The sequence below is a fragment of the Nanorana parkeri genome, unplaced genomic scaffold (genome assembly GCF_000935625.1).
Source record: "Nanorana parkeri isolate BGI_ZX_2015 unplaced genomic scaffold, ASM93562v1 scaffold1336, whole genome shotgun sequence".
In the NCBI taxonomy this organism is placed as follows: Eukaryota; Metazoa; Chordata; class Amphibia; order Anura; family Dicroglossidae; genus Nanorana; species Nanorana parkeri.
This window is the reverse complement of record NW_017307604.1, coordinates 261,083-286,504: the sequence shown is the minus strand read 5'-3', so window position 1 is coordinate 286,504 and position 25,422 is coordinate 261,083. Positions and strand designations below refer to the sequence as shown.

The window sequence follows — 25,422 nt, the reverse complement described above, 5'->3', positions numbered from 1 at the left end:
TACACATATATATACGGTATATATATTCATATATGTAAGAAGGCTGGCTACTGGCTAGCCTGAATTTGTGGGAGGAGGCTGGCCTGTAAATCCCTTTCACCGTCGGATCATTTTCTGGCTGGGCTGCTCGTCTTCTGAGGTAATCGGTATTCTACTTCTAGTGCAAGTCGTCCGTCCACGCGTTGTTCTGTCCGCTCGTCCTCCTGTTCTATCAGGTCGGCTCCCACATGTCCGGGAAGGAGTAAGTGGAGGCTCACAATTAAGGGGGTGGGGGTTATACATTAGCTGTGTCCACTCATCATGTCACTGCTTGGTCTGCGGCATAAATCATTGCCCTCATACAGTTGTATTGTTGTGTGTATAAAAGGCCAATGAGTTTCTGGCCTCCTGACAGACCCTTGCATCCTTCATCCAGTGCTGCACTGACATGTCTGGATTCTGAGTCATGGGGAAAGCAAAAGAATTGTCAAAGGACGTGCGGGAAATTGAGAATGCCAATCAGCAGTGTTCAAACTCTAATCAAGAAGTGGAACATGAGAGGTTCTGTTGAAACCAAACCACGGTCAGGTAGACCAACTAAGCTGTTAGCCACAACTGCCAGGGAAATTGTTCGGAATGCAAAGAAAAACCCACAAATAACTTCAGGTGAAATACAGGACACTCTGAAAACATGTGGTGTGGCTGTTGCAAGATGCACAATAAGGAGGCACTTCAAGAAAGATGGGCTGCATGGTCGAGTCGCCAGAAGAAAGCCATTACTACGCAAGTGCCACAAAGTATCCAGCTTACAATACGCCAAACAGCACAGAGACGAGCCTCAAACCTTCTGGCACAGTCATTTGGAGTGGTGAGACCAACATTGAGCTTTTCGGCCACAACCATGTAAGAAACTGGCAAACCTTGCACAGAATAAAGACGTCCCAAAAACAAGATTGACCAATTTCACCTCATCCTCGGTAACTACTTATGTCCCTATCCAAGCCGATATGACCAACCACTGTGAAAGCTGCTCAGACAATACTGAGATTGTCAACCTCTCAAATCATCACCTCACTATACAGGAAACAGCAGTCCTATCCAAGGGGCTTACATTTTGTCCAAGCACCAAACTGGACCACATACAATTGTACTCAGACTTGGAAGAATTCTTTAGAAGACTGAGGCTCAAGGAATTTTTCTTTGACAAAGATAACACCACATTCAGCCTGGACAGCAGAAAAAAAAACGAAGGCTTTACACCTGCAACAGGACGTAACATCAAATTGGACAATTACATTGAAAGCTTCCGCACGAGAGTAGCATCCCTTGTTACCACACAACAGAAAAAAAATACAGACAACCTCCTACCTGCAGAAAGAAAAGCCTTACATAACTTAATGAATGATAAAAACATCACCAAACCAGCTGACAAGGGCGGATCAATAGTTATCATGAACACCCAGGACTACATTGCAGAAGGAAACCGACAATTGTCTGATAAGAACTACTACAAACAACTGGACCAGGACCCCACCAGGGAATATACGGAAGAACTTACTAAACAAATCCTTCCCAAAACATATACAGCAAAGATTACTTAATCTGTTACCTTCCAATCCTCACATGGGGACCTTCTACATGCTACCCAAAATCCACAAGCCAGGAAGACCCATTATTACAGGTATGGAAACAATTACAGAACAAATATCGGGCTTAATTGAAAACATTCTAAAGCCCCTAGTTATCAACACTAGGAGTTTTATACAAGACACCACAGATTTCCTGAACAAACTGAGCCTAATCACCAACCTGCCTGCTAATACTATACTTGTCACCATGGATGTGGAATCTTTGTACAGTAACATCCCCCATAAAGCCATCTTTATTGAGGCCTGCACGAAATTTAAATTCCTTTCCTCCCATAATGTCAGACAAAAATATGATAGTGAAACCATCGCCAAACTCATTGAATTTATACTGACACACAACTACTTCAATTTCAATGACAACATCTATTTACAAATGACCGGGACTGCTATGGGGACAAAAATGTCACCACAATATGCCAATCTCTTCATGCCTGACCTAGAAAACAGATTCCTAGCCACTCACCCTTTCAAATTTGCTATAATTTTGCGCTGAAGTTGCTAGAGGGCCAGACAATCATAAATAGGGAAGCAGGTTGTTTACAACGACAGTTTGTGGTGATTTGTTTCTGAAGATATGGGTAAACAACGCGATTTAACAGCCTTTGAACGTGGGATGATTGTTGGCGCTCGGAGCCATGGAGCGAGTATCAGCAAAACAGCAGAATTCGTTAAATGTTCAAGAGCAGCTGTTGTTAAAGTGTTTAAAGACTGGACTGTCAGCCGAAAATCTGGGTCTGAACGTGCGAATTGTGGCCGTCAGCGACTAGTCAATGTTAGGGCAGAACGGAGAGTGGCAAGACTGGTACAAGACAACAGAAGGGCAACAGTGCATCAAATTACTGCAGATCTTAATCAGGGATCCTCTCAAATGATCTCTGAACGCACTGTTCGCCGTACACTGCCTCGTATAGGATATGGAAGCCGGAGGCCTGTTCGAACACCTTTGCCGTCTGCAGTTAACAAGATCAGTCAAGCATTGGAAAAAAGTCATCTGGTCCGATGAATCACGTTTCCAGTTGCATCATGCAGATGGCAGAGTGAGAATTTGGCGGGAACAGCATGAAAGCATGCACCCTACATGCATGAGTACAACACTTCAAGCTGGTGGGGGCAGTGTTATGGTTTGGGGCACGTTTTCCTGGCATGATTTGGGCCCTTTAATTTGTGTGGAACAACGTCTGAATAGCACAACATACCAAAGTATCGTTGCTGATCAAGTTCATCCTATCATGTTGATGGCGTATCCCAATGGAGATGGCTTCTTCCAACAAGACAATGCGCCATGCCACGGTGCTCGTTTTGTGCAGGAGTGGTTTCAAGAACATGAGGGAGACTTTACCTTGCTTAGGTGGCCCCCACAACCACCAGATCCCAATCCAATTGAGCATTTGTGGGACGAAGTTGAAAGAGCCATCAGGTAGCTGGTTCCACAACCATCAAATCTTACAGAACTGGACAGTGCTATTCATCAGGCATGGTGTCAGAGTGGAGTCAATGCCAAAAAGAATCGCCACAGTATTGAAGGCAAAAGGTGGCCCAACGAAGTACTGATTGGGTGGTCATAACCAGTAATCCATGACCTTAGTCTGCTTGACTTCAGCAAACTGTTTGCGGCTTTCTTGTGCATCATCTTTAGAAGAGGCTTCCTTCTGGGACGACAGTCATGCAGACCAATTTGATGCAGTGTGCGGCGTATAGGCCTGAGTACGGACAGGCTGACCCCCCACCCCTTCAACCTCTGCAGTAATGCTGGCAGCACTCATACGTATATTTCCCAAAGACAACCTCTGGATATAACGTTGAGCACGTGCACTCAAATGCTTTGGTGGACCATGACGAGTCCTGTTCTGAGTGGAACCTGTCCTGTTAAACCACTGTATGGTCTTGTTCATGTGCTGCAGCTCAGTTTCAGGGTCTTGGCAATCTTCTTATAGCCCAGGCCATCTTTATGTAGAGCGACAATTCTTTTTTTCAGATCCCCAGAGTTCTTTGCCATGAGGTGCCATGTTGAACTTCCAGTGTCGTGACAGGATCGAGAAGTGAGCGAACACCGGTATGTGTTCGCACACTTCGCGATCTACTGAGCCGACCTGTGACAGTCTCATTGTCACAGGTCGGCTAGAACTATGAGGTGAGTGAAAAGCACTCACCTCATAGTTCTCCTTTAGGCTGGGTTCCCACCTAGGCGTTCGAAATATGCGTGTATGACGCGCGTTTGAGGGCTATCCGGCTGTATCCTAATGGATACGCGCGGAAAAACGCCCCAAAGAAGCTCCTGTACTTCTTTGGGCATAGGGCGTTTTTCAGCACGTTCCGACACGCTGAAATACGCCCAAGTGAGAACCATGCCCATAGGAAATAATGGGATTTCACTTGCAGGGCGTTTTACAGCGCGTCGATCAGCGCTGTAAAACGCCCGGGTGTGTACCCGGCCTTAATGGCTCTAAAATTATTGCTCTCACTCCGTTTGCGGCGATATGCAACATGTGCGGCACGTAGGCGCACCTGACACATATACGAGTGTGTATTGGGGGGAGCGGACTTTAAAGAATTTTTTATGGTTCTTTATTTTTTTTATGAATCTTTCATTTTTTTATTTCTGCTCGTCGGGCTCCACCGTCTGCTCGTCACAGACGAGCAGACGAGTGGATTTTTCGAGCCCTGATCATAACTCAGCATACTACAACTTCAAACCTCCTCAGACCCAGGGGTTAAAAAGAGACTTTCGTTACTAATTATTTTCACTAAAGACGTAAGGCACCACATTGTGTTCAGCCACTGTATGACAGAAATACAGTGGTATGTGGTGACCATTTAATTTCAGTGGTGTATGATGCATATGGGACCTACGCCCCCTCTCCTCCATAATAGAGGGTTATAGTGGGATCCCAGTCCTGAACCACCACTCACAAAAGAAGGGTCAGCTCACTTGCCATTATTCCGCAGTTGAGATCCACCCCCACAGGGGAGAATTACTAGAATGTTACAGTATGTCCAATCTATATATGCATCTATGTGTCTCTAGGTCTCTCATTTAATGACTCTCCTCATGATAATTCCCCAGACATCTTTAACCTCTGACCTCATATACAATTTACTGCCATTCACTAACACTGAAAGGATTTCGGATTAGCTGGCCTGATAATCCTTTTAATGTTACATCAATTAAAATAATCAGTGGTTTACATCCTCTTTTTAGTGGCAGATAACTGAACAGGTTTACTTTGACATAAACTCTCAGCTGTTTCCATTGTGTACAATCAACACCATCCTGAAAACAGTTTTATCGCAGCTCCCAACTGGTCAGGAAGTTTATCACGATAAAGACCTAGTTAGCACAAGACTGGAGTGTGTTACCTTGAACACATAAGCATACATCCACACCAAATATCTTACAGACATACTTCAATCCTAACTTACAACATATGTCAGTACAAAAAAAAAAATCAGTACATCTCTGCAACTCATGCATTTCCCCGCACCCAATATCCAAACTCTCCTAAAACCAGAACCATACATAAAAAGGGAAACAATTCTTACATTTTCCCCAGAAAAAACCCCCAGAGCATATTTGAAAGGAGTGGATAAAGACAAGGAAAGTCAGTAAATCATGGCGAGAGATGCAATTCATGATGATACATAAAATACTGCACTTTCAATTCACCCTATAGAAATCACGCCAATGTCAACTATTCAACCCACTGTCCTAAGTGTCAGTCGGAGAAAGCTTTAGAAAGTGATTTAGACCCGTGGTTCTCAACTGGTGGGTTGTTACCCAAAAGTGGGTCGCAACCCCATGTTCATTATATACAATGCTTAGATTGCGATTTAGCACATGCGGATACTCCAGATCATGCCTGTGTTTACCTTTGTGCTTACCTTTTGATGGGTTTACTACTGCATTTTGAACTTAATCCTGGTGGGAATATGACGTCATACATGACATCACTGGGTCACTGGATTGCTGTTGATTGGTTCTTGCTTTGTGGGTGTTTGCTATTTAAATTGTTTTTTGTCTGTACTTTTGCCACGTCATTGCTTGAGGAAGGGGACACCGAAACGGTCGTCGCATCTTTGTGACATGTCGTATTTCTTCAACAAATAAGACTTTATTTTCACGCTTATACTGGAGTGCTGGTGTCCCTGCTTCTTCCCATTTTCATAGGGTCGCACGTGTCTTCCACTACATTAGGTGAGATGCTCCTCAGCCTCCCCATAGCGCAGCCCTGTCAGTTCTCGTGCTGAGCAGCCATTCAAAATATGCTGCCCGGCGCCAAGTGTCAGGTTGAGGTGGGGTGGGCTGAGGGTATGGCCGCAAAGGGAGCTCCATCCATAAGTGCATTGCTTACTGCTCCCTTGTGTGACCTGAGTGACATCACATTCTGGCTCCCGCCACCTCTACATGGGGTGCAAGGAAGCTGTACTAGCAATGGTCCTATGGAAGGAAGTCTGTTAGAGCACAGCAGCCTAGACTGAACCCCTACAATTTTTGGGGGAGTGTGAATGTCTGTGAGTGTGTGAGATTGTGTCTGTGGTTGTGTGTGTCTATCAGTGTTTTAATCACAAACTACCACGCAATCGCACCTACTGTTTGTTCTGGTGCAGGAGGTTCATTGCGTTGCCATTCATTTGAATGGCACCCCAAACACACCTCCTGTCCACAGTTTGATCGCTTGCACTGGAACATGCAGTACCGCACTGCCTTGCGTTCCAGTGCGGTACTACTTAATGATCCTAAGGGTATACAGGTTGAGAACCACTGATTTAGACCATCTTCTATGGTACCGTCTTTAGATCTAAAACTACAGGTCCACAACTTTCACGTATTTGGAATGTTTAACAGGAGTTAAACACAAAAAAAACTCCACCCAAACTCAACTCAGTTACAACACTTCTGTAGTTTAGCAGTCAAAAAAAGTCATATTTTACTGGATAAAACCTCAAGTACCAACCACAACTGACCAGCACTAAATACTACTAATAATGCTAGTAGACAAACATGCACACTGGGACTGAAAAAACATTTTTAGAATAGGAACTGTGCCAAGAATGAAAAAAAAGTTTTATTGAAATAAAAGAATATAGCACATCTCCGATAGTAGACAATTTCATAACATGACAGCAGAATGGGAGCTATGACCAGGCTCCCGGCCAAGTAGTCCCCAGTTTTGCACAGCAACATAAAAAACACAGACAATCTCAATAGCATGGGACAATGACAATTCATCCTACACCTTTGATGGAGTTTCACAGAAAAACTATGACTGACTTAGCATTAAGGGTACCGGATAACTATTTAATTAAGCTTTTGGGTGGATAACACCTTACTGCCTCTTGCTCAGTCTATGTAACTGTAAATTGTACTGAAACATTTTTGGGGGGTTTAATTTTACTGTACAACTTGTATTGCTAAACACTGTAATCTCTGCATGCCACTATGATTTACAGGAATCTTCAAAGATGTGTTAAAACAGAATAAGTAACCAAGAGGGTTTACTACACACCTGTAGTAAACAGTAAAGGTATTTAACCACCTGCTGTCCGGCCGTTGTAATTAAACGGCCAGACAGAGGCTTCTTGAATGCGGGTGTGTGTCTTTAGACGTCATTCACGCCCGCGCGCCCAATCCCCCCCGCGCGCGCTCATGAGTGCGGAAACTGTGCCCGCACTGTCCATTGGACAGTGCGGTATCCAAAACAAGGTATAGAGCCAGTGACATCGGCTCTATACCTTGTGATCGAGCTGTGGCTAATCACAGCTGTCAAAAAAAGTAAACACAGGCTGCACTTTGCAGCCTTGTCTCTGTCTCCTCTCTCACACACCTTTCGTTTGTGAGAGAGGAGATAGAGAGAGCTTCATAGATCATGTAAGAATTTAAAGTGACATACACACACACAAAATACACTGTCAGTGCAGATCACAGTGCCATCAGTGCATCCACACTGTCAGTGTAATTGAAATTGTCAGCTGTGCAATTCACAGCGTCAGCAGTGTTCATCACAGTACCATCATTGAGATTTCAAATTGTCAGTGAGATTTACAGTGCCTATTGCAGTGTCCTCATTGTGATTCAAAGTGTCACCAGTCCGATTCACAGTGTCAGCAGTGTGCGTCACAGTACCATCATTGAGATTTCAAATCGTCAGTGCGATTTACAGTGCATATTGCAGTGTCATCATTGTGATTCAAAATGTCACCAGTCCGATTCAGTGTCAGCAGTGTACGTCACAGAATCTTATTACAGTACCGTGTCTCATTGCCTACCGCAGTGTCATCCATTCGATTCACACTGTCTATGTAATTCAAATTGTCAGCGGTGGGATTCAAACTATCATAATATCAACCAAAGTGTCACCAGTGTAATTCATATCGTCAGCAGTGTAATTCAAAGTATCAACCAAAGCGTCACCAGTGTGATTCACAGTGTTGACCACTGCCTTGGGGTGAAACTATATAAGCTTTGCGAAAGAGACACCAGATACACATATGACTTCCGTGTGTATGAAGGCAAGGATAGTCATTTGGAGCCCCCTGGATGCCCATCGTACATGGTAAAATTGTGTGGGACTTGTTGTCACCCCTATTCAACCAGGGATGCCACCTCTATGTGGACAATTTTTACAGCAGGGTGCCCCTGTTCAAACACCTCTACCTCCAACAAACAAATCGGATTGGCTTTCCCCAAAATCTAGTCCACAAGAAGCTGAAAAGGGGGGAGTCAGACAGTCTGAGAAATGGTGAACTTTTGGCCCTTAAATGGAAAGACAAAAGGGATGTTTACATGCTGTCATCCATTCACCCCGGCACCTCTGTGGAAATCCAAGGAAGATCTGGTCTTACCCAAAAACCTCTGAGTGTCCACAAATACAATCTTTATATGGGTGGTGTAGACTTCAATGACCAGATGTTGCAGCTCAAACTTGGCAACCAGAAGATCCGTTCAATGGTATAAAAAAGTTTCCATTTATCAGAGACACTTCCCTGATAAGATTCCTGCCACCCAACAAGACCAGACACCACTGGTGTGTAGCAAGAAAGCAATTAGACAAGACACACATTATTATTGTCCATACTGTCCCTCACACCCTGGCCTCTGCATCAAAGATTGCTTCCACCTCTACCATACCTCACTGCGATATTAGTGTAGGTATGGTGAAGATGTTTCTCCCGTGTACTGACTTCCACATTTCTGCCTGCTGCCCTGAGTAATACTTTGCTTGCATACCCACCACGTCATGCCCCCTAAACTGATCCTTGTTAGTTTATCAACCATGTCTCTGCCTGCCACCTGAACTGACCGTTGCCTGGATACTGTCCACGTCTCTGCCTGCCGCCTGAACTTACCTTGGCCTGGATACTGACCACGTCTCTGCCTGCCGCCTGACCTGATCTTGGCCTGGATACTGACCACATTTTTGCCTGCCACCTGAACTGACCTTGGCCTGGATACTGACCACATATTTGCTTGCCGCCTGACCTGACCTTGGCCTGCATACTGAGCATGTCTTTGCTTGCCACCTGAACTAACCTAGGGCTGTTTGTTGACCACCTTTCTTCCTGCTGCCTGTAGTGACCCATCTGCATGCCCAACTGACAAAGTTCCAGCCACAACATCAGCCCCTGCCATCCTCTGAAGACAGCTGCACTCCTAGAACCACAGGCACTGTTTTGTTTGCCTTTTGTAGAGCTTCTTGTACTTCCCTGCCACTGAACACAGTATTGTGTATAATTCCTGGGGTTAGCCAAGTACCAGAAGGACTGCTTGGCTTGGGGGAATGGGGTCATGCCATTCCCCCAAAGTGCTCCATACCAAATACCATGGAGCACTTTGAAAGCCTTATGGTGCTCTATGGTATTTACACACCTCTCTGTGGCTAGGCTGCAACAAAGTCTCACACATGTGGTATTCCCTTGCTCGGGAGGAGTAGAAGAATGTGTTTTGGGGTGGTGTAATTCTAAGTATGCCTATACTGTGTATAAGAAATATTTTATTAACTGAATTTGTGTAAAAAAAGAATACATTTCCATTTTCTTTCTGTATTTTTCAAAAACTTGCGGCAAAAATCATCTTCAAAACACTCACCATGCCACTTATTAAATACCTTGGGGTGTCTGCTTTCCAAAATGGGGTCATTTTGTGGGTGTTTCTACCGTCCTGGCACTTCAGGGCCTCCAAAAATGCAATAGGTAGTCAGGGAATTAAATGATTAATTATTGCCCCTAGAAAACGTCATGGTGCTCCTTGGATTTTTGGCCCCTTTATGTGGCTAGGCTGTAAAAAAATCTCACATGTGTGGTATCTCCATACTCAGGAGCAGCAGCAGAATGTGTTTTGGGGTGTAATTCTAAGTATGCCCATACTGTGTATAAGAAATATCTTATTAACTGACAACTTTGTGTAAAAAAATATAATCTTCAAAATACTCACCATGCCACTTAATAAATACCTTGGGGTGTCTGCTTTACAAAATGGGGTCATTTTATGGGTGTTTCTACCGTCTTGGCATTTTAGGGCCTCAAGTATTGCGATAGGCAGTCAGGGCACCAGGGTTGATACATTTCAGATATATCTACTATAGTGTTGTAGACTGTATAACTTTAACAGATTCTACTTTTTTTTTACTAAAGAAATGAAGAAAAAAATAATTTTTCCAATGTTTCATTAATGTAATGTAAGGAAAAAAAACATTTTTCTAAATTATTGGTATTTTTTTCTTTATATGCCACAAGGTTTTTGAAAAATACTATGTATATAGTAAAAAATAAAAATCCCAGTGGTAATTAAATACCACCAAAATAAAGCTCTACGTGTCCCCAAAAAATGGTATAAAATTAATTTCAGTACAGAGTTGCATGACGGAATAAATGTTAGTCAAAGTACTGCAGCGCTGAATACTGAAAAATGGCCTGGACAGGAAGGGGGTGTAAACAGCAAACTCATTAATAGCAGAATGTAACAAGCAGAAAAGTAGGCATAATTTGCATCAGGACATATTAGTATACTGCAGTAACAAAACAAAAAAATGTGTACGGCAAAGGCAAAATAAAAGACGTATGTAGTAGATCTCTGCATTACAATCACATTTCCATAAGTTTTATCCATTAAAAAAACCCTGAAAGTACAGAGTAATAGCTGTTGATCTGTCAGAATTGCACTTAGTCAGGGTGTGGGCTGAAAACACACAGCATTTTTGTTGACTGAGTGGTGTCAGCCCTGCTCAGTTATCTTTTGCTAAACTATTCAAACCCTTGACTCTCTTGCCATGTCTATTTCAATCAAAGTGTCTATTTTTAGATACATATCTGGGCATTTGGAAAAGGCCACATATCATGACGACTTCTTATCATTGCTTCTCTTCTTCCATACAGGTATAAAGATTTAACCTCTCCTTCACTGGCTTCATCCTTTACGACTATCTTCTGCAACACTGTTTTCATGGTATACAAATTTAACCTGATAAAAACAATGGGAGTGGCGAGCGCACAACAGATCCCTGCGAGCCGTGCTGACAATTAACGGCAAGATACCACCTCGTCCGTCCAAAAGTGAGTCTGCATCAATAGTTACACTATATCTTTTAACTGTTTAACTGTTAAACACCCAGTATTCCAGGGTTGTAGCGCTCCTTCTTTCGTTGTTTTACAAATTTAACCTACAGCTGCTGTAGCCTATGCCTGTCTTGTCTTTGTGTGAAAAGTTTGCCGTTTCATGTGTCTTTTTTTTTAATTGAATAATTGACATACATTTCCCCACTTGCCAAGGGGCATTTGCATTCTTGCCATGTCTATTTTAACCAAAGTGTCTTAGATAAGGCACTTGGAGCATCAAACTGTTAACCAGAGAAAATTTTAGCATTTCAACCCTTCTCTTCTTTACTCACCCCTGTCCCCCCTGGGCACATCTGTAAAGCGCTCACGCTCATCCTCCCTAGACACATTGGCTCCTCTCACTACATGCCGACTTAGGCCGTGTCCACTACAACCTTGGCAAGCAGAGGATACCAATAATATTAAAAAGACATAGCCACACTCTTGAAAGATTGCAGAGTCATCACTCTCATTAACACACTCTCATACAGTTCTCAGCAACTCTTTTCTACCTTTATATCTCTACTTTGTCACACCACCACTTTTACCTACTAATTCATTCTCTGCCCCATTCATTTAAAAAACAAGATAGATACATTTTGTGATAAGATCTCCACTGTTCAGTTATATTCTCCAATTAACATATCAGATCCACCACTACATTTGTTAATTTTCTCATGCAACCTTGTCATTACAGAGAAGGTGGCTTTTCTCTGACAACCGCCTCACCACCTGCCCCCTAGACCCTGTTCGCTCACCACTACTCTGATACCCCCCTTGCTCTATCCCACACTCTCTTTCTCACATTTTCAATCTTTCCCTCCTTCCTAAAACACCCTAACTGGACCGCACCAGCCTGAACAATCTCAGACCAATCTCCTTAATCCCATACACCTTCAAACTCCTAGAAGGCACAATCTACAACCGCCTACAACACTCCACTGAAAATGCCCTTCTAAAACTTACTAATAACTTACTGACTACTAAAAATAGTGGGCACTACTCCTTACTCTTGCCATTATACCTTTCTGCTACTTTTGACAGAGTTGACCACCTGCTCCTCTACAAAAACCCCCCACTTGTTTGGCCTCCAAGACTATGCTCTCTCATGGTTCTCCTCCTATCAAAGCACTCCTTTAGTATCACCCACCAATCTGCCTCCTCCTATCCTCTTACTCTTTTCGTGGGCGTCCCCCAAGCCTCTGTCTATTAACCTCTTCTTTTCTCTAACAAAAAAAAGAGTGCCGTCCGGGGGCGTGGCCAGCGCTTGGGACGGATGGCTGCTTGAGACGGAGCTCCGTGCCCAAGCAGACGGCGGACCGCAACTTCCACTGCATCGGGACCCGGCATCATCTCCCCACTTACCCCGATCACATCAGGGGAAGGTCCGGACATGTCCCGGAAGAAAAAGTCAGGCGCCCGGCCCCAGAAAATGACGGCATTCTTCAATCCGTCGGGCCGCAAGCCACAGCAAAATGGCACCGGCCAGCCGCAGTCCACGCCGGTCACCTCCCACTTGGCTGGTAGAGGGGATCGGGACTCGGATATCAACCGCCGTCCTGAAGGTAGGAGTCACCCAGGCCCCGAAAAGCCTCCTAGGCAGCCACAGAGCCCATCATCCTCCTAGGCCTCACACCAGTCCTCATCGATTGCCTCAGGCAGCCCAGAAAAATCGAGGCCGCGGCTTTCAGGCCTAGACCACCAGGGGGAGATAGAGAGCCCTGCTCTCCTGTCCAGGGATGACACCAGAGAACTTGTGACACCTATTAACTCGTTCCCCACCGCAGGCAAGCCTCTGTCAGATTCTACACTGAAAGATATGTTTGTGTCACTGCGCAGCACTATCCATTCTGACATGCAGCAGCTTGCCAGGCAATTTAAAGCTGAAGTGCAGGAGGTAATGGGCAGAGTCTCCCACATTGAAGAGAAGCTGGGGGATTTTGCCTCTAATTTCAACGAACTAGTGGACGCCCATAATGACAGAGAAGACGACATAATATGGCTCAAGTCTAAAATGGCAGATTTGGAAGATCGCAATCGCAGAAACAATCTCAAGATTAGAGGCATTCCTGAGTCGATCGGCCAACCTGAACTGACTGGATACGTTCAGGCACTGTTCAAGGCGATCGTACCTACGCTCTCAGACTCTGAACTAGTTATTGATCGCATCCATAGACTGCCTAAACCATCCCACCTGCCCGAAAAGTTGCCACGGGACACTCTGATGCGCATCCACTTTTACCATATCAAGGACAAAATCATGAAAGCAGCCAGGCTTTCCTCCCTGCCACCGGAGTATGCGAAACTACAGCTGTATGCGGACCTCTCGCAGCACACTCTCTCACTCCGCCAGAAATTGCAGCCTATTACGAAGGCCCTCAGGAACCAAAATATACGATACAAGTGGGGCTATCCAACCAAGCTTTTGATATCCATGGAAGACGCCACGTATTCAATAATCTCCCTGGACCAGGGTTTGGCCCTGCTGAATCAATGGGGGATTTCCCCTGCCCCAGAGGATCCGAACAAAGACCTCCCTGCATCGGCGAACCCGGGGGAGGATTGGAACCTGGTGGCTCGGAAACGCAAATCCACCCCACAGACTTGAGGGGCCGGGAGGGCCCTTTCTACCTCAGATCCGCCGTCTGTAATGGCCACACACTCTAACCCCCACCACTGCACAGTACCGGTTACTGCCTTTTGTTCCATCGTTGGAAACGCTTATTTTTACGGAACTAGTGCTCCACAAACTGTACTGGTTTGTTTTTGTTTTTCTTCTTTTTGTCCTACTTGCCACTACGTGCCTTTGCTACCTGCCTCAGATTAGACACATCGGAAGACCTACCACTTCCTCCTTTGGCAGACGACAACTGACCTGGACATCCTCAGCCACTGCCGGAAACTATGAGCCTTACACTTCTTTCTCTCAACGCCAAAGGCCTGAACCACCCGGCCAAAAGGAGGTCTCTATGGAAAGAAGCAATATCCCTGGAAGCGGACATCCTCTGCGTTCAAGAAACCCACTTTAGCACCGACTTGCCCCCACAGTGCTCCCACAAATTATTTCCTCACATCTTGTGTGCCAATGGGCTGCGGAAGAAGGCTGGAGTGATGATGGCAATCAAGAACACTGTCTCCTTCTTGCTTCTTGACTCTGTGATCGATGTGGCGGGGCGCTACATTATTTTGGTCTGCTCCATCAACTCGGTGCACTACACCATTGTCAACATATACGCACCCAACACGCACCAACCACGGTTTCTGACCAAGGTCCTCAAGAAGACGTCCTCTATACAGAAAGGCTCTCTCCTAGTCGCTGGAGACTTTAACCTCGTACCTGATCGTCAGCTTGACTCTACCAAGCCCTCCAATCGCACCCTCCCCTCGCTTCAGCCCTGGCTCCATAAAGAGAACCTGTTCGACGTATGGAGGTGCCAACATGCCTCAGAAAAATACTTCACATTCCACTCATCAGCTCATAACTCTTACTCCAGGATTGACCTATTCGCAGTGGACAGAGGACTTCTTGCCAGAATACTGCGTTCTACGATTCACGACATTACATGGTCTGACCACGCTCCGATCACCATCCGCCTTTCAGGGACCCAACCCTACACATCAACATATGTATGGCGCAACAATGTATCCTTGCTCCGCAAACCCGAGAACATTCTGAGGATAACGAAAGATCTACAGGACTTTTTTGAGATCAACACACCGACCTCCCCTGACCCGTTCAACCTATGGAATGCGCATAAATCCTACATCCGGGCCTCCTTATGAAGATCGGAGCCAGAGCGCGGAGAATAGGTAAGCAGAGAATCGACCACCTTCTAACCCAAATTCGGTCCTTAGATACCCAAAACAAATCCAGCCCCAACCCACAACACCTCCTCACCCTAAACAAGCTGAGATTCAAACTGAGACTGCTTTTGACAGACCAGTTCGAGGCAAGCTCTTTTAAGTTCACGGCTCACTTCTATTCCTGCGGCAACAGAGCCTGTAAACTCTTAGCCCGTAGACTGCATCCAAGATACTGTACTTATTCCACCCAGTCTCTAACCATAAGGTGTGGCACCCTCAAGACATAGCTGACTCCTTTAGCTTGTACTATAGCAAACTGTACAAACTCAAGGATGACACCTCGATCCCACAACCCACGTCCTCGGACATAGAGTTGTATTTAAAATCCCTTCACCTGCCTCACCTCACGGAATCTCAGCTTGCTCGGGTCAATGCTCCTTTCTCCCATACCGAAATAGCTAACACTATTAAAACTATGCCAAAGGGTAAATCTCCAGGCCCGGACGGGTTGTCCAACGAATATTACCAGATTTTCCAAACAATCCTGACTCCATTTTTATTGAAGGTGTTCGACGCTGCTGCTGCCCGGGGGTCTTTTCCTCCAGAGATGTTGAAAGCCCTCATTGTGACTATACCTAAACCAGGTAAGACACCGGATTCCCCCCAAAATTTTCGCCCCATTTCCCTGCTAAACTGTGACCTTAAAATATATGCCAAACTTCTGGCACAACGCCTGACTGATATACTCCCGACGCTGGTCAAACATGACCAAACAGGGTTCACTAAGGGACGTGAGGCTCCTGATGTCATGAGACAAGTAATAAATATCATACATAGGGCGAGGGCCTCTGGAGTCCCTTCTCTGCTTCTGGCGCTAGATGCGAAGAAGGCGTTCGACAGGGTCCACTGGTCATACTTACGCCAGGTTTTGACCAAATTTGGATTTATAGGCCACATCTTTTCAGCTATAACAGCCCTTTACTCGTGCCCGTCAGCCCAGGTGTTCACGTCTGGCACCCTGTCGAGCCCGTTCCAAATTACAAATGGGACTAGTCAGGGGTGTCCCCTTTCGCCCCTAATATTCAATTTATCTATAGAGCCCTTCGCTGAATCGATTAGGATGAACCCGCAGATAACTGTAATCACAGTAGCCCACCACTCCCACAAGATCAACCTGTTCGCGGACGATGTCCTACTAATGTTAACGAATCCGGTGTCTTCCCTGCGGGAAGTTCCATGTGTTATTCACTCATATGCCTCTGTGTCATATTACAAGATAAATGTTGCCAAATCTCAAATCTTGAATCTGGGGATGGATGCGGAGACCATAGAGGCCATAAAGGCCCAATCGCAATATCACTGGCCTGAACCGGGCATTGTGTACCTGGGAGTCACCATACCCAGCTCTACATCTGAGCTGTTCCAACATAATTTTCCCCCATTTTTGGAGAAGCTTAGGAAGGAGCTGGTGGATCTGGGTAAGAAGACCCTGTCATGGTCCGCGAGACTGGCATCGTTTAAAATGATATTTCTGCCCCAACTCTTATATCTTTTTCGTACATTGCCTATCGTGATCCCCCGTTGGTACTTGACAGCCCTGCAGTCCTGCCTCAAAGTCTTCGTGTGGCAGGGTAAGAGAGCCAGGAGTTCCCATTCGCTACTCATCAAACACAGGTCAGTAGGGGGTATGGGATATGTCGACTTTACAGACTACTACCTAGCCACATTATTGACTCAACTCAAAAGTTGGTTCACCCCACCCCCCGATAAACAATGGTTAGACATAGAAAGAGATATGGTCCCTGGTAACGACATGCTTCGCTACCTATTGTCCCGTGCCTGGGAATCCACCCCCATCCAAAATCCATCACCCCCCATCCTTGCATCGGTGGGAGCCTGGAGAGTACTCATAGGGACCGTCTTCCTACACGTCCCGATGAAAACTGTCCCAATACCAGTGTCCTCGTTGGAGCTTCTGATCCCGAATCTTTCCTTACAATCCTGGAGAAAAAGTTCAGAATCTATCCGAACTTCTCCAAGGACGGTACGGTAACCGCAATATCCGCCACCAAGGATGAATGCAACTCTGTCTTCAAGAGGTTGTCCAGGTACCTCACAAATCAAGATTCCCCAACAGCACAACACCAGGACCGGGGCCAACACCTTGGTGAACTTTCAGGGGGCCGACATCAGACCAAAAGGCAGAGCCACAAACCGAAGATTACGCTGATGGGAGTGACAAATTGGGACATGTAGATAGGCATCCTTGATGTCGATTGAACCAGAAGGTCCCCCTGATGGAGAGACGCCACCACAGACCTAAGACTCCATTTGAAACCTGCGGGCCCACACAAAGGTGTTCAATTGTTTGAGGTCCAAGATGGGCTGAACCCCCCGTTTTTTGGGCACAGTAATCAGATTTGAATAAAATCCTTTGAACCTCTCTGAGGAGGGCACCGTAACTATCACCCCGGGACAAGAGGTCCGCGATCCGTTGGTGAAGAGAGAGGCACATGTTCAAAGGAAAAAACCTAGATAGAAGAATGGACACTGGCACTCCAATAAGCAAATCAAGTACGCCTATTTATTAAAATACATGCCGCATATCAAAATACACTCAGTGAAACGTTTCGGGACTTCACAGGATACCCTTAATCAGGCAGAAAAAGTGATGGAAATGCAAATGAAAACACCGCAATATATACACTGCAACTAGTAAATACAGACCTACCGCAGTGCCCTGTGACGTCATAGTGATGCCATACTCCCGCCAAAATTTTATAAAATCAGAAATGTAATGCAGAATGAAGCAGAGAACAGAAACCCCTAATGAAAACATTACTATGCTCCATGGTCAAAAGCGTAAAAGATAAATACCTCAAGGATGTATAGTGGAGGCAAAAAAAGGGGTAACAGTGTTCCAAGTAGGAAGTGCTGTGAGAAGTGGTTACTGAATAGACCGAGACCAGTGATTTCTTATAGAAGTATAAACTTTATTATGATACAAAAACATCAATTTACCGTACCAAATCACACTGCTTCTCAATAGTTTCGTAAAAGAACAACGCTATATAGCACTCATACATTCATTCATCCTATGGACCCCACACAATCTACGGCAAAAAAATCTTACTCCCAATTCAACACCTGGTTCCTGTAGTTAATTATGCCCCTACTAGGCGATGATATTGCATCACAGAAATGAATGTTACAGATCTACTCTGAGATGTAACCGTAACCAGTTTTTCTTGCAAGTGATACATCCGAGAATATAATAGGTGGAATCTGTTTGTTGATTCTTAGGGAAAGGAAGTCTCTATGATTAATGCGGCTTGAGGATGGTATAATCCACTGGGATCATGTATATATTAATTAGCCTCCGTGTGCCAACACCTTTCGTAGATCTGTTTTCTAAGAAGTATCATTCACTTTACTTTCTGAGTTATTCAAACTTTCCCATAGCAGTAAGTTTCTCCTGATGTTAGATTTATTCAAGGGGGAGACCTGTGCAAGACCATTTAGTACTATTGGGTGATCGGCCGTACTCACAGTTAGTTGTCTCGTACCCCTCCTTTGTGGATCTGGGAAGTCCTGTGGTTCAGCACTGCCGCCGGTAATTGATTTATCGGTGGCTATTTCAGGTCCCAGGGTCCGCGGTTACTTCAGGAAGGTTTTTGGGGAATTTTGATCTAGTTCATAGCTCAGAGAGGCATATAGTTTTCCATCATCGTTGTTCGGGGATCAAAAAAATCCGTAAGGAAGCTGCCGTCTGTGCCGGTCACATAGTGTGTGTATCATACACTCAAGGGTGGACGCGTTTCGCCCCGCCCATCGGAGCTTCGTCAGAACCTTATGGATGGCTGGTGGATGGTTATCTTAAATAGCCCTTTCACACCTGCTAGGTAATTACATCCAGAATGTATGTTTCATGATGGAATGTTAATGAGAGCTAAGTTTTTATAAAAAATGCATGCCAACTGTCTATTCTTTCAAACCGAATGCATTCAACACACAGGGGTGTGACGGACCGCCTGGTACCCCGACTGGGTACCTCCGTCAGAAATCAGCTGCCTTTCCGCTGGAACCCGAATCCCAGTGTCATCAGCCCAAACCTGCCTAATTATTGGACAGAACCAATATATTAGGACAGAACGCTAACCCCTCAATCATTAGACAACACCAATGTTGAGGTGGAAACCAAGATCTGCTTTATTGAAGGAAGCACACAGAGTTTATAGCTGACAGGATCAGATTAGAGTTCAGTGTGTCCCCTCCCCCAGAGAGCTAGGTGCCGCATTAGAAGTCTTTTCAGCACAGACACTCTTTGGGATGAATGTCCCAATGTCGGGGAGGGTGTTAACAGCGATATTTCCGTGTTTGCGGATGACAACAAAATTGGGAGGGTAATCAACACGGACTTAGACATTACAACATTAATTACTCCTAGAATGAGATCCTAATAGGTTGGACTTGATGGACTAATGTCTTTATTCAACCTCAAATACTATGTAGCTATGTAACATGCCAATGTTTTGCAAAGATTCGTCTCAGCTTTGGCCAGCTTGACCCATATTGCGTGATCATTCTCACATGATTAACTACCTTTTCTTTCGGTTCTCCCTCCTTGCTGTTTTTACCCCTTAAGATCTCTGCCCTATTTTTCTTTCCTACTTTTGTTTTACTTGTTCGGAGGGTTCTGTGTGAATATCCCCTCTGTCTAAAATGATTGTATAGGGATCTAGACTCCATTACATAATCTTTATGTTCAGTGCAGTTCCTTTTAATTCTCAGGAACTGTCCTGTGGGAATTCCTTGCTTGAGTGACAGGGGGTGATGGCTACTCGCATGAAGAAGTGTGTTGGCTGCGGTCTCCTTTCTGTAAGTTCTTGTGGTCAGTCTCCCCATCCAAAACCTAATCAATAGGTCCAAAAATGGGATTTCCTGATCACTGGAATTGAACGTCAGTCTTAAATTTCTATTATTGACGTTCAATTCTGAAATAAATTCTTTTAACTGATTTTCGAGGCCCTGCCATACCATCAGCACATCGTCTATATACCTGAGCCATGTTTTAGCATGGCTCAGGTATAAATGGTGACCATAGACCACCTCCATTTCCCAGAATCCAAGGTGTAAACATGCGTAGGCGGGTGCCCATGGGGCTCCCATAGAGGCCCCTTTAAGTTGTTTATAATATGATCTGGAAAACTGGAATTATTTAAAAGGGCAAATTCTAACATCTCTATGAGGAACTCGTTTTGTGCCGCCATTTCTGGATAGCTCAGGTCTAAGAAATACCTGACTGCTTTTAGGCCCCATTCATGTTGGATGGATGTGTACAGTGACTCCACATCCACTCCCACAAGTATGGCCTCACTTTCTATCTTTAGACTTTCAATTTTATTTAGTATGTCCCCTGTATCTTTAACAAATGAAGGTAGTTTAAAGACCATTTCTTTTAGGAGGTGATCTAGGTACTTGCCCAAGTTTTCCAGGGGCCCTCCCACCGCTGACACTATAGGTCTCCCAGGTGGATTTTTTTTATGAATCTTTGGGATAATATAGAACGTAGGTGTGTTAAATGTATTTGTTTTAAGGAAGCCAGACTCCTTTCTTGATAATAATCCCACATCTCTTGCCATCTCGATTTTGTAATTATAATCGCAGACTAATCTTTTAAAGGGGGAACTATCGAGTCTTTCATAAGTTTCTTTATCATTCAAAAGGCGTTTGGCTTCCGTAACATACATAATTTCTGTCATCAAAACCACGTTCCTTCCTTTGTCACTTTTTTTATAATCAGTCCGGGTATATCTTTCAGTTCTTTGAGGGCCTTCCTTTCCATGGGGCTTAGATTATCCTGCCCTTTAATATCCCAAGTTGTCTCTTTTAAGTCTTTCTGAACAAGGTCCTTAAAAAGGGCAATGTGTCTATTATTTGTCAGAGTCGGCATTGTTTTGGATTTCAGTTTTAAAGGGGTATTCCTCGTGGGAGGATCTTCTAGGGGTTCTCCTTGATTCTCCTCTTTTAGAGCTTGGGTATCTAAATCATCTTTTATATTTTTGTTATTTAGTTGTTGTATAGTGGAGGCCATGTAATAGTAAAACAGATCCGATGCAGAAAACCGCTGTCCGTGCAGGAAAGCTGTTAGTAGCGTTAGGAGAGTGGCCTGCCGCTGTTCAGTGTACTTAGCCAGCCCCTAGTCACACCCTGTACTGTGTGTCAGCAGGTGTGGGAAGCCGCACAAGTCAGAATGAAGGAAAAAACATGTCCTTAGCGCGAGTCAGAAATTCTATCTTGTAGCCCAGAGAAACCAGCTTGCCCCCCTGGAGACCAGAGATGGGGGCTGATCTTCATGTGGAAGAGGGCTTGGAAGACTTGGGCTGCGAAGGACACTTGGCAGCCGAGGAAGGAGAAGGCTTTGAGAACTTACCAACATTCTCCGTGGGCGTAGAGGGCCGGAAAAGCAGAAAAGGAAAGGCCGTGCTTCTGACGCTGTTCCTAGCCTGAAGCAATAAAGTACTCTTACCGCCCATCAGATCCTTAATGATCTAATCCAGCGTAGCGCCAAACAATCGATCCACTGTAAAGGGAAGTTCCGTCAGAGCCTTCTTTGAAGTCTGAACAGCCGACCAGCACTTAAGTCAAAGCCACTGACAGCTTGGACACCAACGGCACAGCATCCAGCGCTGAGTAGCAAACATACTTCAGGCCCTGCACTAACTGTTCTACCAGTTCAACATAGGTTGGAGAAACATGCTCATTGGCCAGGCCCTGGTGCAACATTTTTGCCCATTGCGTCAGAATCTGAGAGACCAGGGCAGAGGCCAAAATCGGTCAAGCAAAACAAATGACAAACGCACTCAACAATTCGTCACCAGCCATACAGTAAGGTGCACACGAAATGGGCTTTGAACAGTAAAACAGTAGAAAGGTGTCATGGCACACTCACAAACCAGCATGTAAAAGGCCAAAATCGGACGCATGAGAGATCTCAAGACGGAATACATAGTCCGCGAAACAGCCTCCGCCTTCCTATGGGTGGGATCCTGTAAAGGAGAATCCTCCACCGGGATAACAGTAGCCTTGTCCAGGCGTGAGACCGGGGGATCCACCAATGGAGGATATGCCCACTTAGTTAAAAAAAAAAGAATACTCAAAAGGATAGCGAACAGAGAAATGGTTAGGCATCGAAAAAAACTTGGTCGGGCCCTTCTACTCTTGTAAATTAAGTCATCAAAGAAGGAGATGTAAGGGAAGACCTTAGTGGAATGGCTACTCGTATGCATTCTAAATTGAACTGGGGCAGCTCAGAAGAATGCGGAGCATCCTTAAACTTGAGCGTCTCCCTGACTGAAGGAATCAGGGCCGAAACCAATTCGTGCTCCTGGACCATAAGGGAGGCAGACGACTTGTTCTCACTCCCCAAATTCTGCTGTGAAGAGTTCCCAGGATCAGGACGAGCCGATGCCGCAGAAACCTCCACTTCCCCTTCCGACTCCTCCAAAAGGGCAGAAGAAGGCGAAGGCAGAGTACGCTTCTTAGAAGGCCTCTGCATCAAAGCGCGTTCAATGAGAGTCACAGAACGGTCCATAGCGGATGGAAAAACTCCCAAAGACTACGCCGTATCCGCAGTACTGACCAACCCCAAAGAGGATCCCGAGGGTGGCAATGGTGACTGGGAAAGGGGAGCAGCCGTACAGGCCACACATAGAGGGGAGTAGGAAGCATCCTCATTAGTAATCCCGCAACCCTCACAAGGTACCGGAGATGTCTTGTGCCTGCGGTCCATGGCACACCGCCCACACTGACACCAACCACCCCAAGAAACCACTGGGACTGCAGCAGAGGGGGACCCCAGCAGTACTCACGACCCCCAGCATGGTCCACGTCCTTGAGCCCCTAAAGTCCCAGCTGTCTGTCACACAGGCCAGCCGAAACAGCCACACAGGCAATCCGCCTACACCCGGAGCCCGACAGTAACAGGGCCCCAAAAGCTTCATACCAAGCTGCCCGCCACAAACCCCCAGAGACAGCGACCACCTCCAGCACTCGAGGGGGGTGACGACCCCAGGGAGCTCCCTGACAACCCCAGAAAGCAGAGCACAGCAGGCAAGGCGTGCAGGGAGGGCGGGAACACCAGCGATGGCAGTTGAGGCGCCGCCAGTCGGTGCAGAGTACTGTGAATGGGAGGCCGAGACCCCCAGTCATATGCACACCACTGGGACGAACCCACAAGACACTCTGTGAGAACAGAGTCCTCGCAGCCGACTCACCGTGGCAGAATCTGCATGCGCTCGCCGGTTGCACAGGGAAGACTACAAGGATCTACGATCATCCAGCATGTCGCCCTGGACACTTGCTTGAAGATACAGCGAAAAAAGAGGAAAAACAGAAAAGAAATCCAGAGAAAAATTCTCAGCTCCTTGCTCCTGAAGCTGGGCAAAAAAATGGAGACTTGTCAGCAGGAGGGGGTTTGGCTACCAGCAGAGGCAGCCCCTAGGCTGTCTGTCTTTTGTTTTATGCCTAGCATCCTTCTCCTGCAGGTAGCAATATTACCCTGTGGTACATGATCTTCGATCTGTTTCCTGTGTCTTTCAATTAACAGAAGATAAACAAGTCCCATCTATGGAGACCCTCAATTTGCAACTTACAGGACTTAAAATATCTGGTACTGTGGGCTTGGTGCCAGGTACCACCGCATACCTTCAGAGATCTAGTGGAGTACATGCTTCCATGGGTCAGGGCTGTTTTAGAGGAAAAGGGTGACCTAGAGAGGGTGACCTACTGAATATTAGGCAGGTGATCACAATGTTATGGCTGATTGGTGTATATATTGGATTACTTTGGCCATAAAAGCTGCTATCATTCAGCCCTAGTGTACTCAGAAATGTAAGGGGGAAAAAAACAAACAGCTGCACACTATAATTGGCTCAATTGTTACTTTTGGCACTGGCTCAGATAAATAGAAATATGCTGAAAATTGTTACCATTGCACAGGATGGCACGACTTAAACCAAGGGCATCAGCAGTGCCTGAGCTCATGTTCTCCACCAGGCGATGCTTCACCTTTTTCAGAACTGGGGTAAAAAAAAGCAAAACACTCACATAAGCCAAAAGTCTAATACCAGCAATGTACTACAAAGCTTAAGAAATTTAAAATAAGCATACATTTATAAAATAAAATTCTTACCAATATCCAAAGACTTCCCCTGCTTAGGGTCAGCTTGAAGCTTGTTGTAGTGAATGGTTACTTCCCCCTGATAAAGACAGCAGAAGCAGCTTTAGTCCACATATTTTTCTTTTATAACCTTAATAAACAACTTAATGATTGACTTTTGATGTCATTGTCAAGCTGAAAATAGGTTTACAGCAGCTATTTCTAATAGCAGAATCCCAAACAATACATTGAAGTGCACTATCTGGCCAAACAAAAGTCACATGCTTGTGAGGGCACTATTTCCGGAGTTGCTTTAGTTGGCCTGGTCTAGGTTCAGCAACGTTATGTCCCCCAAAATATGAGGTCAACTGCCCACTTGTATATACTGAATAACCAGGTTTTTCCATGAATTAATTTTTTCTTCCTTATGGCATAGGCATATTCCAAGATGACAATACCAGGATTCATCGGGCTCATATTGTGAAAGAGTGGTTTAGGGAGCATGAGACATCATTTTCCCACATGGCCTGGCCAACACAGAGTACAGAACCCCATTGAGAATCTTTCAAATGTGCTGCAAATTAACACAGTGGTCCAACTCTCCCATCACTACAAGATCTCTCCGTAATTTAAGCTAAAGGCGGTCAAGGAAATATTAGAGTGTGAGACTTTTTTTTGGTCCGGAGAGTGTATAAAAGGCGATAATTCTACTCTACTACTAGCATTTCCACAAAAAGCAGATATCTTGTGGTGCTTTGCAAGTTACCCTGTCTGTCCTAAAATATAATATTGCTATACATGCGTCAGTGTGTTGTGGTGCCATTAATTTTAAATGGCACCCAGAACATAAGTGATAAAACACACCTCAGTGTACCACAAAGTGAACCATTATGTGAGGTGTGAAGTTGCCTGCAAAAAAATTGAAGCAAGCACAAAAATGTAATGTTTTAACCCTTTCCCTGCCACCGATGTAAGGCGGAACAAAACTGTTCCCATACTGCCAGGTCAGTATGCCTTACGTCGGTGGCATTTACCGTTCTGCTATAAGCTCATAGTCGCTTTAGCAACCATTAACTTATGTCAGAGCAGTTCCCCTGATGGTCCCCTTTAAATGAATTGCTGTCATGCACAAGCGTTCATGGGGCCTTAGACTAGTGAAAGTTCTAATCTAATGCAAATTAGAATTAGCTGTGTGTAGCAGGAAGAGAGGCACATGAGAGGCAACTGATATAGTGGGATGGA

At 45.2% G+C, this 25,422-nt stretch overlaps 1 protein-coding gene across 1 annotated transcript in view; it reads right to left on the bottom strand.

Moving 5' to 3' along the window:
* Positions 1–25,422, bottom strand: part of PICK1 (protein interacting with PRKCA 1) — a gene marked incomplete at its 3' end in the record, with an annotated part of 316,855 nt that overhangs the window by 179,880 nt on the left and 111,553 nt on the right. Inside the window, exons 4-5 of the mRNA XM_018569440.1 lie at positions 24,214–24,280; positions 24,011–24,100 (exon numbers count right to left, since the gene is read on the bottom strand). Coding sequence (XP_018424942.1) covers positions 24,011–24,100; positions 24,214–24,280 — 157 coding nt within the window. The remainder of the gene's footprint in view (positions 1–24,010; positions 24,101–24,213; positions 24,281–25,422) is intronic.